We start from the raw sequence: 13,865 nt of genomic DNA, 5'->3' as shown, positions 1-13,865 counted from the left end.
CAAGACTCACACTGAGCTCCACACAGGCCACGGATATCAGAGACACACAACCAACACACAACCAACACACTACACACAACCAACACACAACACACAACCAACACACAACCAACACACAACCAACACACAACACACAACCAACACACAACCAACACACAACAAACACACAACACACAACCAACACACAACACACAACCAACACACAACCAACACACAACAAACACACAACACACAACCAACACACAACCAACACACAACAAACACACAACTCACAACCAACACACAACCAACACACAACCAACACACAACACACAACCAACACACAACCAACACACAACCAACATACAACCAACACACAACAAACACACAACACACAACCAACACACAACCAACACACAACCAACACACAACAAACACACAACTCACAACCAACACACAACACACAACCAACACACAACCAACACACAACCAACACACAACACACAACCAACACACAACAAACACACAACCAACACACAACCAACACACAACACACAACCAACACACAACACACAACCAACACACAACACACAACCAACACACAACCAACACACAACTCACAACCAACACACAATCAACACACAACACACAACCAACACACAATCAACACACAACCAACACACAACCAACACACAACAAACACACAACTAACACACAATCAACACACAACCAACACACAACACACAACCAACACACAACCAACACACAACTAACACACAATCAACACATTACAACACACAACCAACACACAACCAACACACAACCAACACACAACTAACACACAATCAACACACAACTCACAACCAACACACAACCAACACACAACTCACAACCAACACACAACCAACACACAACCAACACACAACTCACAACCAACACACAATCAACACACAATCAACACATAGATAGATAGATACTTTATTGATCCCGAGGGAAATTCAAGGCATCCAGTAGCAGTATACAGACAGGCAGGACACAAGACATTAGTTACAAAACACACCCGCTGTCCCCCCTCCCCTCTGTATACAATATCCCCCAGACAAGATATAGCAGCCCCTATGTGACTAAGAATAAACATAATTATATGTTAAACCTGTGCAGTTAGCATTAGCATTAGACTTAAAACTTATATAGCATAATGTACATAACCTGTGAGGAGAGAAAAACATGTGTTGGTTAAAAGAGACCTGTAAACAGTTAAAGAGCCTTAGAAACAAAGTGCTGGCCTTCTATAAACTAGTTGCATGTGCATGTACAGAGGTGTTTGAGGTAGTGCCAGAGGTGTGAGTACAGTCGTTAAACAGTCAATGCAGGAATGTAAATTGGCTCAGCAACATAAAGGAGCAGTGATTAGCATTAAGTGTCCAAGACAATATGGTGAAACCAGGAGTGATTTGGGTGATTATCATTGAGTACCCAACTATTGAGGAGCAGATTAGCATTAAGTGTTGAAGACAATAGAGTGAAACTTGACCTAATTAGGGTGATCATGTCAACCATTACAGATGTAGCTAAACACAACAGTAGGATGAAACCAGACATGATTAGGGTGATTATCTTTAAAGTGACCAGTGCTCAGTAAGGTGACTATCAATATGCATTACAGTGTCCAACTGGGGGCTGACTCTGAGGTCAGCAGTGCAGATGAGGAGTGAGAAAAAGTGAAAAAAAGAGTCCAGGGTTCACCGTGTGCTTCTTCCCTGCCGTGACAGTGAAGTGTTGTACAGTCTTATGGCCTATAGGGGGACAAAAGAGTTCTTGAGTCTGTCCGTGGAGCACGACTGTGACAGCAGTCTGTCACTGAACATGCTCCTCTGCCCGGTGAAGGTGCTGTGCAGAGGGTGGTGTGTGTTGTCCATGATGGAGAGCATTTTGTCCAGAGACCTCCTCTCTACCACTGTCACCAGTGAGTCCAGCTCTGTGCCCACCACAGAGCCGGCCCTCCTCACCAGTCTGTCCAGGTGTGCTGCGTCCCTCTTCTTGCAGCTTCCTCCCCAGCACACCACGGCGTAGAAGAGGACGCTGGACACCACAGACTGGTAGAACATCTGCAGCAGCTTTTTGCAGATGTTGAAGGACCCCAGCCTTCTCAGGAAGTACAGACGACTCTGTCCCTTCCTGCAGGTAGTGTCCATGTTAGGCGACCAGTCCAGCTTGTCATCCAGCTGCAGCCCCAGGTACCCGTAGGTCCTGACCACCTCCACGTCGACCCTGCCGATGGAAACAGGTTCTAGATGTGGTTTGTTCCTTCGGAAGTCCACCACCATCTCCTTGGTCTTGGAGGTGTTTAGCTGCAGATGGTTGTCACTGCACCACGTCACAAAGTCCTCGATCAGGCTCCTGTACTCCTCCTCCTGTCCATCCCTGACACAAGCAACTATCGCAGTGTCGTCCGAGTATTTCTGCATGTGGCAGAGCTCAGAGTTATACTGGAAGTCCGAGGTGTACAGGGTGAACAGGACGGGGGAGAGCACGGTCCCCTGTGGTGCTCCGGTGCTGCTGACCACAGTGTCAGATGTGCAGTCCTTCAGTCTGACGTACTGTGGTCTCTCTGTTGAGCTGGTTTGCTCTCTCAGGGTCCCCGTCTTCTGCGTTGTTATTTTTCTTTTTGCAGCCTGTGATGGTCTTCATGCCCTCCCAGACCTCCCTCATGTTGTTCTTCTGCAGCTTCTGTTCTACTTTCTTTCTGTACTCCTCCTTTGCCTCTCGGAGTCTGACCTTGAGTTCCCCCTGCACCCGCTTCAGCTCTGCCTGGTCTCCCTCCTTGAATGCCCTTTTCTTCCTGTTAAGGATCTCCTTGACATCGCTGGTGATCCAGGGCTTGTTATTCGGGAAGCAGCGCACAGTTTTAGTGGGAACCACAACGTACATACAGAAGTTCATGTAGTCAGTTGTGCAGTGTGTGACCCCCTCAATGTCATCACCATGGGTCTCTTGCAGGGCACTCCAGTCAGTGGTCTCAAAACAGTCTCTGTGAGTGTCCTCTGCCTCAGGAGACCACTTTCTGAAGGTGCGAGTAGTTATTGGTTGTCTCTGGATCATAGTTTTGTACTGTGGCTTGAGTAGGACCAGGTTGTGGTCGGACTTACCCAGAGGTGGTAGGGGGGTGGCAGTGTAGGCGTCCTTCACGTTTGCATACAGGAGGTCTATTGTCCTGTTCTTCCTGGTGGGACAGCTTACAAACTGGTGAAAGTCCGGTAGTGTGGAGTTCAATGTAACATGGTTAAAGTCCCCTGAGATGGCGATGAAAGCATCCGGGTGCAGCGTTTGTAATCTTGAGGTGGTCACGTGGATGACGTCACACGCAGTTTCGGCGTGTGCACGGTGTGGAATGTAAACACAGACCACGATCGCGTGAGAAAATTCCCTCGGCATGTAGTAAGGACGGAGACCCACCGCCAGCAGCTCGATGTCTTTGCTGCACGTTGCCTCCTTCACAGTAATATGTCCATGGTGGCACCATCTGTTGTTAATAAACAGCGCGAGTCCTCCTCCTTTCCGTTTGCCGCTGCGTTTCGTGTCTCTGTCCGCTCTCACTGTAGTAAAGCCCGGTAGATCCACGTTAGCGTCCGGGGTGTTTTGAGTCAGCCAGGTTTCTGTGAGGCACATTAAACTGCACTCTCTAAATGTCCGGTTGTTCCTCACAAGAGCAGCCAGCTCGTCTGTCTTGTTGGTTAGACAGTTTACGTTCCCCATAACTATCACCGGAACCGAGGGCTTGTACCTCCATCGCTTAGCCGCGAGCTTAGCCCTTACCAGAGCCCCGGCTCTACAGCATCTATACCACCGCCTCAGCTCCTCTGGTATCGGGTGAACGATGCCGGCTTGTCCCGCTGACCGGAGCGAGAGCAGCGTTTCCCTTGAATAAGAAAGTTTTCCGCTGCTATTTCCACGAAAGCACGAAAAAGTATCCATAGGATACACAAAGTTATACACTGAAGGTGTACTATAAAAACTATATAGTATAGTACTATAAAAACTATATAGTATAGTACTATAAAAACTATAAAAGTAGAAGTTGGCACAGAGCCACAATAAACGAATAACATATCAGACGAGTACGACAGGGACGGAGCTACTGAATGTGCGGCCACTCACGTCGGCGCACAGGTGAGAATTACAACACACAACCAACACACAGCTAACACACAGTCGTTGAGTGATGATGCAGTGATTTGTTCGACCCTCGGAGCCACGCTCGGCTGTGTTGGGACATGAGAGTTCACGTGTTGTATGTTTTGTAAACATGTCTAACATGTGAGTGCAGAGCAGCTGCTGTCAGTCAGACAGGTAGAAGCTAACATGTAGCTAACATGTAGCTAACATGTAGCCAACATTAAATAAACCGGTTTAAAGCTGCACGCAGAGCCGAGCGCTTCCCTCCGTACCTGAGACAGCGAGCAGTGAAACTTTGGCCTTTGTTCTGCTGTCTGCGTGTCTGTCACTGTTCTCTGAGCTCTGCAGGACGATGAATGTTAATGTGGCTTCATGCAGCCGAGCATGACGGAGCCGGCGCTCTGACAGAAAGCAGGGAGAGAGTCCCTCTGTGTGAGGAATACAAACACTGCGGAGGAGCACTTTGACCAGCTTCAGATCAAATACACAGAGCGAGAAACGAATGATGAACGTGTAGAGATGATGCACGTGGTCAAGAGAACTCCTCGTACAGGGACGGCTGATATATCGAAGGACAGTCGAACAAATCGTACTGAAACACCATCTCATATTTACAAAAGGCCTTTACAGAGTCTGGAAACGTTCATGTGTTATCGCTGGAAGCGTTGATGGATTCTGTTGTTAGTAAAGCTCCAGTACTTTGTGACACCACAGCTCCCTGGAGTGTGCTGTTTAAAAAAAATACATGCTATCAAATCGTAACATTTGCTTGTTGTAAACACATTCACACGTGACTCCTCCTCCTCCTCCTGAGGAGCGCTCACTCACTGCACACATAGCTACAGGACGCTAGCAGAAGCTAACCACCGTCCAACAGGAAGGAGACAACCTCCACGCCCACGGATAAAAAGCCAAACACAAGGTTCACTCTGGTTTCGCTTCACTGTGATCATGTATTTTCCTCTTCTCATATTGGCTGCTTTGCGTCCAATCGCTGAGTTGTATCTCCTCCTAGACTCCCCTGTACGCTGTGATTGGCTGGAGGAAACACACAAGCTCCGCCCAGAAACATCCCGAGTCGGCCAAAACAAAATGAAACGTTCTGAATACAGGACGCAGTCTTAAGTCCCTTTTGGATGGCAAATAAAATTACACTACATCAAAAAAACTTGTCCTCCTCGGGTCTGTTCCATCCGTCCGTCTTCACTGTGGTCAATCCGGAGGTTATTTTTATGCATGGTCGGGGGTGGAGCGGCAGAGTTTCACTCCCATGTTTCCCCGCCGGCCGTGACGTTGTCTTTTGTTATTGTTTTGATTGAGAGCCTGCTAAGTGACCACAGTCTGTTATTATGACCACGCTGGTCTGGTCCCAGTCTTGACTTGGGTTTTCTCTGGACCCGGTTCTGACAGGTCCAGAGCTGGACCTGTGCAGGCTCTGAGTGTTTCCAGGTCTGCATGCCTGAGCATGTTAGAGGACATGAAACACGAGAGCAGCTGCAGACTGAGAATGTGGAGCACAGCAGCAAAAGCGTGAGTAATGCTAACGTGTCGCATGTGATTGTGCTCTGAAGCCCCCCCGCCGGGCTTTAGTGCCCGGGCAAATATAGAAACGTAACACATAGATCAACGATAGAGAGAGAGAGACTGTAGCTCTGTCAGATATCTGCTCTGTGTACGAACTGGGACGGATAAATTCTTAATTCATGACATTATTTGAAACGCAGTAAGAGATAACGTGCAGAGCAGGAAACATATTTATGTATTAGAGTTGAACAGCAACGAATGAATGAATGAGCTGGTTCATAAAAGACTTCCTCATGTAACACACCTTTCCATTAACCTGCTGATTCATATTTAAACATCATCACCATGGCGACCGGGTTCCGGCCCTGCGTTCTCTGTGTGTGCGTTGAAAGATCCATTTATTTTCCATAACACTTTTTCCCGTTCAGGCTGGCAGAGGGGGGGAGGGAGGAGGATGGGGGGGGGGGGGGGGGGGGGCGCTGGAGTCGATCCCAGCTGTAATTAGGTGAGAGGCAGGATTACACCCTGGACTGTTCACCTGTCAATCACAGAGCTGACATGTAGAGACAGACACACTCACACCTACGGGTAATTCAGAGAGTCCAGGTAGCGTAACGAGCAGCGAGTGTTTGGACTGTGGGAGGAGCCGGAGTACCGCTGTGAGGAAACAGCCTGATGCTCCGTGCTGCAGATTGTACCTTTAATGAGTCTGACCTGAGCCCAAAGGTGTGTGAATGAATCTGCCTCCTCCAGGTTCCTCGAGCCGCTCACGACACATTTAACCTGCAGCTGCTGTTCGCCTGACGCTTTGTTAGACGTCTGAACTTCATCTAGTTTCAAAGCAGTTTGACAAACTTCAAATCTCAACATAGAAATATAGAATAAAAGTTAACCCTTTCCTGTTACAGAACAAACACCCAGCATGTGTGTTCTTATGTCAGGGATGTTTTTTGCCTTCTAAGCACGAGTTACATTTCCTGACTGCTGCTCGTTCCTCTGACACCAGATATCTTAACTCAGCTCGACGTATGATTTACTGCTAAAACAAACCAAGGAGTCTTCATCGCTGCCCTCGTTTGGTGTGTTCAGGTTCACAGAAAAAAGTTTGTCGGTTTAGTTTGAATTCATCGCAGAAACTCAACGCTGACTTTCGGGGCCGCAGAGGACCCATCCATCACGCCGACAGAGACTCCCGCTGGACGCTGAAGCTCAATGCATCATGCTGTCTGACTTTCTAAAGGTTTTTGACTGGAGCTGCTCTCACACGTGCGCTCCTGAAAACGCTTGAGCGCAGACTTTCCCTGACTCGACCGTCCCTGTCTGACAGGAGGGAGGGACTCTCACAAAAGTATTATTATTCTTTTAGATTTAGACAGAATGCAAAAGTTGATCTGAAATATGTTATAGATGTCGCCCTTCGTTAAACAAAAAAACCCCCTGCTAAATTAATTTCTTTCGTTAGCTGGTAGCTTCAATCACCTGTGTTAGCATGCTAATGTTAGCACTCTTTAGTTAGCTTGTAGCTTCTGTCATCTGTCTCCTGCATCGTTATGTTAACATGCTAATGTTAGCGCTCTTTAGTTAGCTGGTAGCTTCAATCACCTGTGTTAGCATGCTAATGTTCGTGCTCCTTAGTTAGCTGGTAGCTTCTGTCATCTGTCTCCTGCATCGTTATGTTAGCATGCTAATGCTAGCGCTCTTTAGCTAGCTGCTAGCTTCATGTAAATTGACACAGAATGATCTAAAAACTTCATCCAGTTAATCAGCGAGTGTGTTCTTCTAGACTCAAACAGCTTTTATGCACAAGGGGAGGAGCCATGTAAACACAGCTCTGACAACAACACAGCCAGCAGGACTCCAGCTTCTCCCTCACTGTGGACAGTCAGGACTCACACACACAGTCACACAGGACACACTGGAGTGATGATATTTATGAGCAACATGTTGCACAAATCTTTCTTTGATATTTATAAGAAATTACCAAATATTTGGTGTCTGGGAATTAAATTGTTATTGCTGTGCTCGCAAGCAGGAGTCCATATTTGATTTTGACTAAGTTGAACGTTCCGGTATAATGACAGCACAGGGCGAGTCGAGAGCATGTTGAACATGTCTTTTATCAGCTTTTAAAGGTTAATAAGTGTCTTTATGCAAACACACACATCATGTCTGAGTAATAAACATTTTGACGACCTTGACTCATGTCGGACCATCTTTAAGCTCCTTCATCAGGAGAACTCCATTAGACTGAGCTCATTATTTATACAGTCACTTATCAGCTCCACACTAAGTGTTTTCACGTTCACCGAGAGGAAACGCTGCAAACAGAGAGAGAGGGGAAAAATAAAAACATAAAGTGGTTGAACAGTCACAGAATGACGGCACACTTTGTGATAACGGCGAGCTGCAGAGAGACGTGGGCGGAGCAGATACACCCTCTGTTCTCTCTCTGCACCCGTAATCCCACAGAGAGCGAGAAACAGATATAGATCCACATCAACCCACCCAGAGAGAGGGAGAGAGAGGGGGGGGGAGATAGGGAGAGAGAGAGAGACAGACAGAGAGAGAGAGAAGGAGAGAGAGAGAGGGGGGGGGAGATAGGGAGAGAGAGAGAGAGAGACAGAGAGGGGGGAGAGAGAGACAGAGAGAGAGAGAAGGAGAGAGAGAGAGAGGGGGGGGGAGAGAGATAGAGACAGAGAGAGGGAGAGAGAGACTAAGAGAGAGAGGGAGGGAGAAGACGAGAGAGAGGGGGAGAGAGAGGGAGATAATGAGAAAAGCAGCAAAGAAAAAAAACTGATAATGAGGAGAGAAGGATCGGTGTCAGCTCATCACTGTGCTGATACATTATTAAAGATATACTCACAGACACACACTTACACACACTTACACACACACACACACACACACACACACACACACACACACTGAAAATGGAAGGCGTGAGCGCAGTGAGAAACATGTGAATGTGGGATGGATGGGGAGAGAGACAGAATGATTCATTACAGCTTAATGACTCTGAGTGTGTGTGTGTGTGTGTGTGTGTTTCAAAATAAAAGAGCTTTCTGCTCATTATTAACAAGATTTAAAAAAAAAAAAAAAAAAAAATCACATTCATGCTGAAATTATACCTGAAAGGAAAACTGACCCAAACTGTCACCTTATCGGAAACATGCGAAACAAAAGTAAACTCTACCGTTTGATTTCTGCATGAATAGACGAGCTGCAGGGAACTGTTCGGGGCCCCGGGCCAGTCGGGGCCCCTCAGAGCGCCCCATCTGACAGCGCTCACGTTGGTTATTTATTACTTCTGATGGTGCTGAAGGCTGGTCAGACGGCGGCCCCAGGACGCTTTGGTTTCAGGCCACAGCTTGATGTGTTTGTGACACCTCTCAATGCAGCTCGCTGTAAAATGACACACTCTCACATTTGCACTCCAGAAAACGTTTTGGTTAAATTTCCAGCAGCCTGTCAGAGTGGGAGACTGTCCCTGACGGACGTGAAACTGTGTAAAAAAGAACAACGTGGAAGTATAGTAGCTTTATGCTGGTGTACTGGTGCTACTGGTGTCATAAAACACACTGGGGCTGTACACGTTTACTTCTGCAGTAAAGTTGGACATTTTAAAATGGGGCTCTACAGGGGTCGACTCAGTTTTGGAAACGGCCCTCTAGTGGACGCAGTAGGAACTGCAGTTTCAGCCCAGGAGAGTTAATCCTGCTCTGTTCTCGGCTTGATTCAAATGAATGACTTTGAGTGGACAGTTTCCAATATGGGCTTAATGAGGGTTCTTTGTCCGATCGGTTCAGAAGAATTATCGTTAAAAAGTGAAGGAGAAAGGACGAGGGAAGGGGACCGGGGCCACGAGGTGAAGTGTATTTGACGGTTAATTAACATTTGTCTGGGTTGGCTGGGGGAGGATGGGAGGGAGGGAGGAGGAGGGCGAGGGAGGGGAGCGAGGGAGGGATGGTTGTCGATGGAGCGGGCGGAGGAAAGATAAATGAGCGGAGCTGTGTTAAGGGATTGCAAATTCAAAGTGGTTTGTGAAAGAGAGACCGAGCCTCCCTCCTCCTCCTCCTCCTCCTCTCTCTCTCCCTCTCTCTCTCTCTCTCTATCTCTCTCTCCCCCTGCTCGCTCTTTCTCTCTGTCTCTCTCTCTCTCTCTCTCTCTCTCTCTCTCTCTCTCTCTCTGCTGCAGTCAGCCTCAGTCTTCATCTCCCCTCCGGAGGGGCTTCACCGCATTCCAGCAACACGCAGCTCGACCTTGCTCTTAAATGAGCCGCTCTCTCCCGATCGACTTTATTGGATTATTGGAAGCGGCTCTTTGCGATGTGCCGCAGAGTTTTTGGACGACGTGATGTTTGCCGTGTGTTGTTTGTAGGCGTCTGAGAGATGAGAGGCTCCGTGCAGAATAAAGCTGTGTGTGCCTCCTCGTGAGCTCACTGTGGATTTTTCTTTCTTCATCTCTCATGCAGAGGACAACAGAGGAGTCGCTGAGTTTAGTTTCAGGACCTCGGACAGCGAAAAAAGCTTCTAACCTGATTTAATCCTGACTTAATATTCAAGTTGAGCTCCTCCGGCTGCTGTGAATGATCTCCTCCCTGCTGCTGATTGATTTCTCTAAATGAGTTTCGTGAGGATTTCTGAGCGAGTGGAGGGTTTATGAAGTTCTCTGGAGTGGATCACCGTTCCCGCAGTGATCGTTCAGTCAGAGCGGAGCAGGAGGCTCGCTTTACTTTCACCTCTTTGATGGTTCGATACAACACAAGCAGTCTAATTATCTCTCATCTGTGGGACTCCAGATCTCTTGACCCCCCCGCAGAGTCAGACTGATCCTCCAGCAGCGATGTCCCGGCTCCTGAGCTGCTCTCTGACCCTCTGTGTCCTCCTCCTCCTCTGCTCCCGCCCGGCTCTAGGTAAGAAGAAGCTGTACATCGGCGCTCTGTTCCCCATGAGCGGGGGCTGGCCGGGGGGACAGGCCTGCCTGCCCGCCGCTCAGATGGCTCTGGACCTGGTGAACAAGAGGACGGACATCCTGCCGGACTACGAGCTGGAGCTGATCCACTACGACAGCATGGTGAGTCTGACGGAGCCTGAAGACCAAAACTCCATCACCTCCTTCACCTCCTTCACCTCCGTCACCTCCTTCACCTCCTTCACGTCCGTCACCTCCTTCACCTCCGTCACGTCAGTCACCTCCATCACCTCCTTCACCTCCATCACCTCCATCACCTTCGTCACCTCCATCACCTTCGTCACCTCCTTCACCTCCATCACCTCCTTCACGTCCATCACCACCTTCACCTTCGTCACCTCCGTCACCTCCTTTGTCACCTTCGTCACCTCCATTACCTCCATCACCTCCGTCACCTCCATCACCTTCGTCACCTCCTTCACCTCCATCACCTCCTTCACGTCCATCACCACCTTCACCTTCGTCACCTCCGTCACCTCCTTTGTCACCTCCATCACCTCCTTCACCTCCATCACCTCCATCACCTTCGTCACCTCCTTCACCTCCATCACCTTCGTCACCTCCTTCACCTCCATCACCTCCTTCACGTCCATCACCACCTTCACCTTCGTCACCTCCGTCACCTCCTTTGTCACCTTCGTCACCTCCATTACCTCCATCACCTCCGTCACCTCCGTCACCTTCGTCACCTCCTTCTCCTCCATCACCTCCGTCACCTCCATCACCTTCGTCACCTCCTTCTCCTCCATCACCTCCGCCACCTTCGTCACCTCCGTTACCTCCATCACCTCCTTCTCCTCCATCACCTCCATCACCTCCTTCTCCTCCATTACCTCCATCACCTCCGTCACCTCCATCACCTTCGTCACCTCCATTACCTCCATCACCTCCGTCACCTCCGTCACCTTCGTCACCTCCTTCTCCTCCATCACCTCCGTCACCTCCATCACCTTCGTCACCTCCTTCTCCTCCATCACCTCCGCCACCTTCGTCACCTCCGTTACCTCCATCACCTCCTTCTCCTCCATCACCTCCATCACCTCCTTCTCCTCCATCAACTCTGTCACCTCCATCACCTCCTTCTCCTCCATCACGTCCGTCACCTCCTTCACGTACGTCACCTCCTTCACCTCCATCACCTCCGTCACCTTTGTCACCTCTGTCACCTTTGTCACCTCTATCACCTCCATCACCTCCTTCTCCTCCATCACCTCCTTCACCTCCGTCACCTCCATCACCTCTGTCACCTTTGTCACCTCGATCACCTCCTTCTCCTCCATCACCTCCGTCACCTCCTTCTCCTCCATTACCTCCATCACCTCCGTCACCTCCATCATCTCCTTCTCCTCCATCACCTCCTTCTCCTCCATCACCTCCTTCTCCTCCATTACCTCCGTCACCTCCGTCACCTCCATAATGTCCTTCTTCTCCATCACCTCCTTCTCCTCCATCACCTCCTTCTCCTCCATCACCTCCGTCACCTCCTTCTCCTCCATTACCTCCATCACCTCTGTCACCTTTGTGACCTCGATCACCTCCTTCTCCTCCTTCTCCTCCATCACCTCCTTCTCCTCCATCACCTCCTTCTCCTCCATTACCTCCGTCACCTCCATAATGTCCTTCTCCTCCATCACCTCCTTCTCCTCCATCACCTCCTTCTCCTCCGTCACCTCCGTCACCTCCATAATGTCCTTCTCCTCCATCACCTCCTTCTCCTCCATGACCTCCTTCTCCTCCATCACCTTCGTCACCTCCATCACCTCCTTCTCCTCCATCACCTCCTTCTCCTCCATCACCTCCATCACCTCCTTCTCCTCCATCACCTCCTTCTCCTCCATCACCTCCTTCTCCTCCATCACCTCCATCACCTCCTTCTCCTCCATCACCTCCTTCTCCTCCATCACCTCCATCACCTCCTTCTCCTCCATCACCTCCTTCTCCTCCTTCACCTCCGTCACCTCCATCACCTCTGTCACCTTTGTCACCTCGATCACCTCCTTCTCCTCCATCACCTCCGTCACCTCCTTCTCCTCCATTACCTCCATCACCTCCGTCACCTCCATCATCTCCTTCTCCTCCATCACCTCCTTCTCCTCCATCACCTCCTTCTCCTCCATTACCTCCGTCACCTCCGTCACCTCCATAATGTCCTTCTCCTCCATCACCTCCTTCTCCTCCATCACCTCCTTCTCCTCCATCACCTCCGTCACCTCCTTCTCCTCCATTACCTCCATCACCTCTGTCACCTTTGTGACCTCGATCACCTCCTTCTCCTCCTTCTCCTCCATCACCTCCTTCTCCTCCATCACCTCCTTCTCCTCCATTACCTCCGTCACCTCCATAATGTCCTTCTCCTCCATCACCTCCTTCTCCTCCATCACCTCCTTCTCCTCCGTCACCTCCATAATGTCCTTCTCCTCCATCACCTCCTTCTCCTCCATGACCTCCTTCTCCTCCATCACCTTCGTCACCTCCATCACCTCCTTCTCCTCCATCACCTCCTTCTCCTCCATCACCTCCATCACCTCCTTCTCCTCCATCACCTCCTCTCCTCCATCACCTCCATCACCTCCTTCTCCTCCATCACCTCCTTCTCTCCATCACCTCCTTCTCCTCCATCACTTCCAGCTGCTCCTTCCTCCGTGTGTGTGCGGTTGTTCCTGTCACACATTTGACACTTTAATCTACATTATTGTAAAATCAAAGAAAACATCAGATCTGCGTCGCGTCGACTAATTGGAGGCAAACCGTCTAAAGAAACATTGTCGTGTTTGTATTCGACCCTTGAACTCCTTTATGTTGATCGATCCCTCAGACATCCACACCGTTCCCGTTGAGCGTGTCTGACGTTCTTTGATTCTTTCCGCGCTGAAAGAAACACGCCGGCGTGAAGACGCGTGTGATTCATGACCCTGTTTTGTTTTTGTTGCTTTCTTGCCAATTGACTATTTTTCGTTCCTGTGAAAAGTCGGCTTCCCTCGGGGTCATCTTGAGATCGTATTAATCTCTGTCTCCTCGCTGTGTCTGCGTCACGTCTCCACGCCGGGATGCACGCCGTCCGGGGGCCGTCGTCAGGATAATTGGTTCTCCTCTGTGTAAAAAACAGCAGCAGGGTCGTTAAATGGGTCACAGCCTCGGAGAAATGTTCTACCTGCTGTACAGACGAACATCTGTGTGTGTGTGTGTGTGTGTGTGTGTGTGTGGGTGTGTGGGTG

The 13,865-nt window shown here is 49.4% G+C and overlaps 1 protein-coding gene across 1 annotated transcript in view; it reads left to right on the top strand.

The window, feature by feature from the left end:
• The window catches only part of gabbr1b (gamma-aminobutyric acid (GABA) B receptor, 1b), a gene marked incomplete at its 3' end in the record, with an annotated part of 28,642 nt that extends 15,135 nt beyond the window's left edge, over window positions 1–13,507 (top strand). The window contains exons 6-7 of the mRNA XM_079368961.1: window positions 10,592–11,133; window positions 13,466–13,507. Coding sequence (XP_079225087.1) covers window positions 10,592–11,133; window positions 13,466–13,507 — 584 coding nt within the window. The remainder of the gene's footprint in view (window positions 1–10,591; window positions 11,134–13,465) is intronic.
• Between the last annotated feature and the right edge of the window lie 358 nt (window positions 13,508–13,865).

This window comes from Symphodus melops, assembly GCF_947650265.1.
Source record: "Symphodus melops genome assembly, chromosome: 18".
NCBI lineage: Eukaryota > Metazoa > Chordata > Actinopteri > Labriformes > Labridae > Symphodus > Symphodus melops.
Note: the sequence above shows the minus strand (reverse complement) of the source record. Positions and strands in the feature narration are given on the sequence as shown.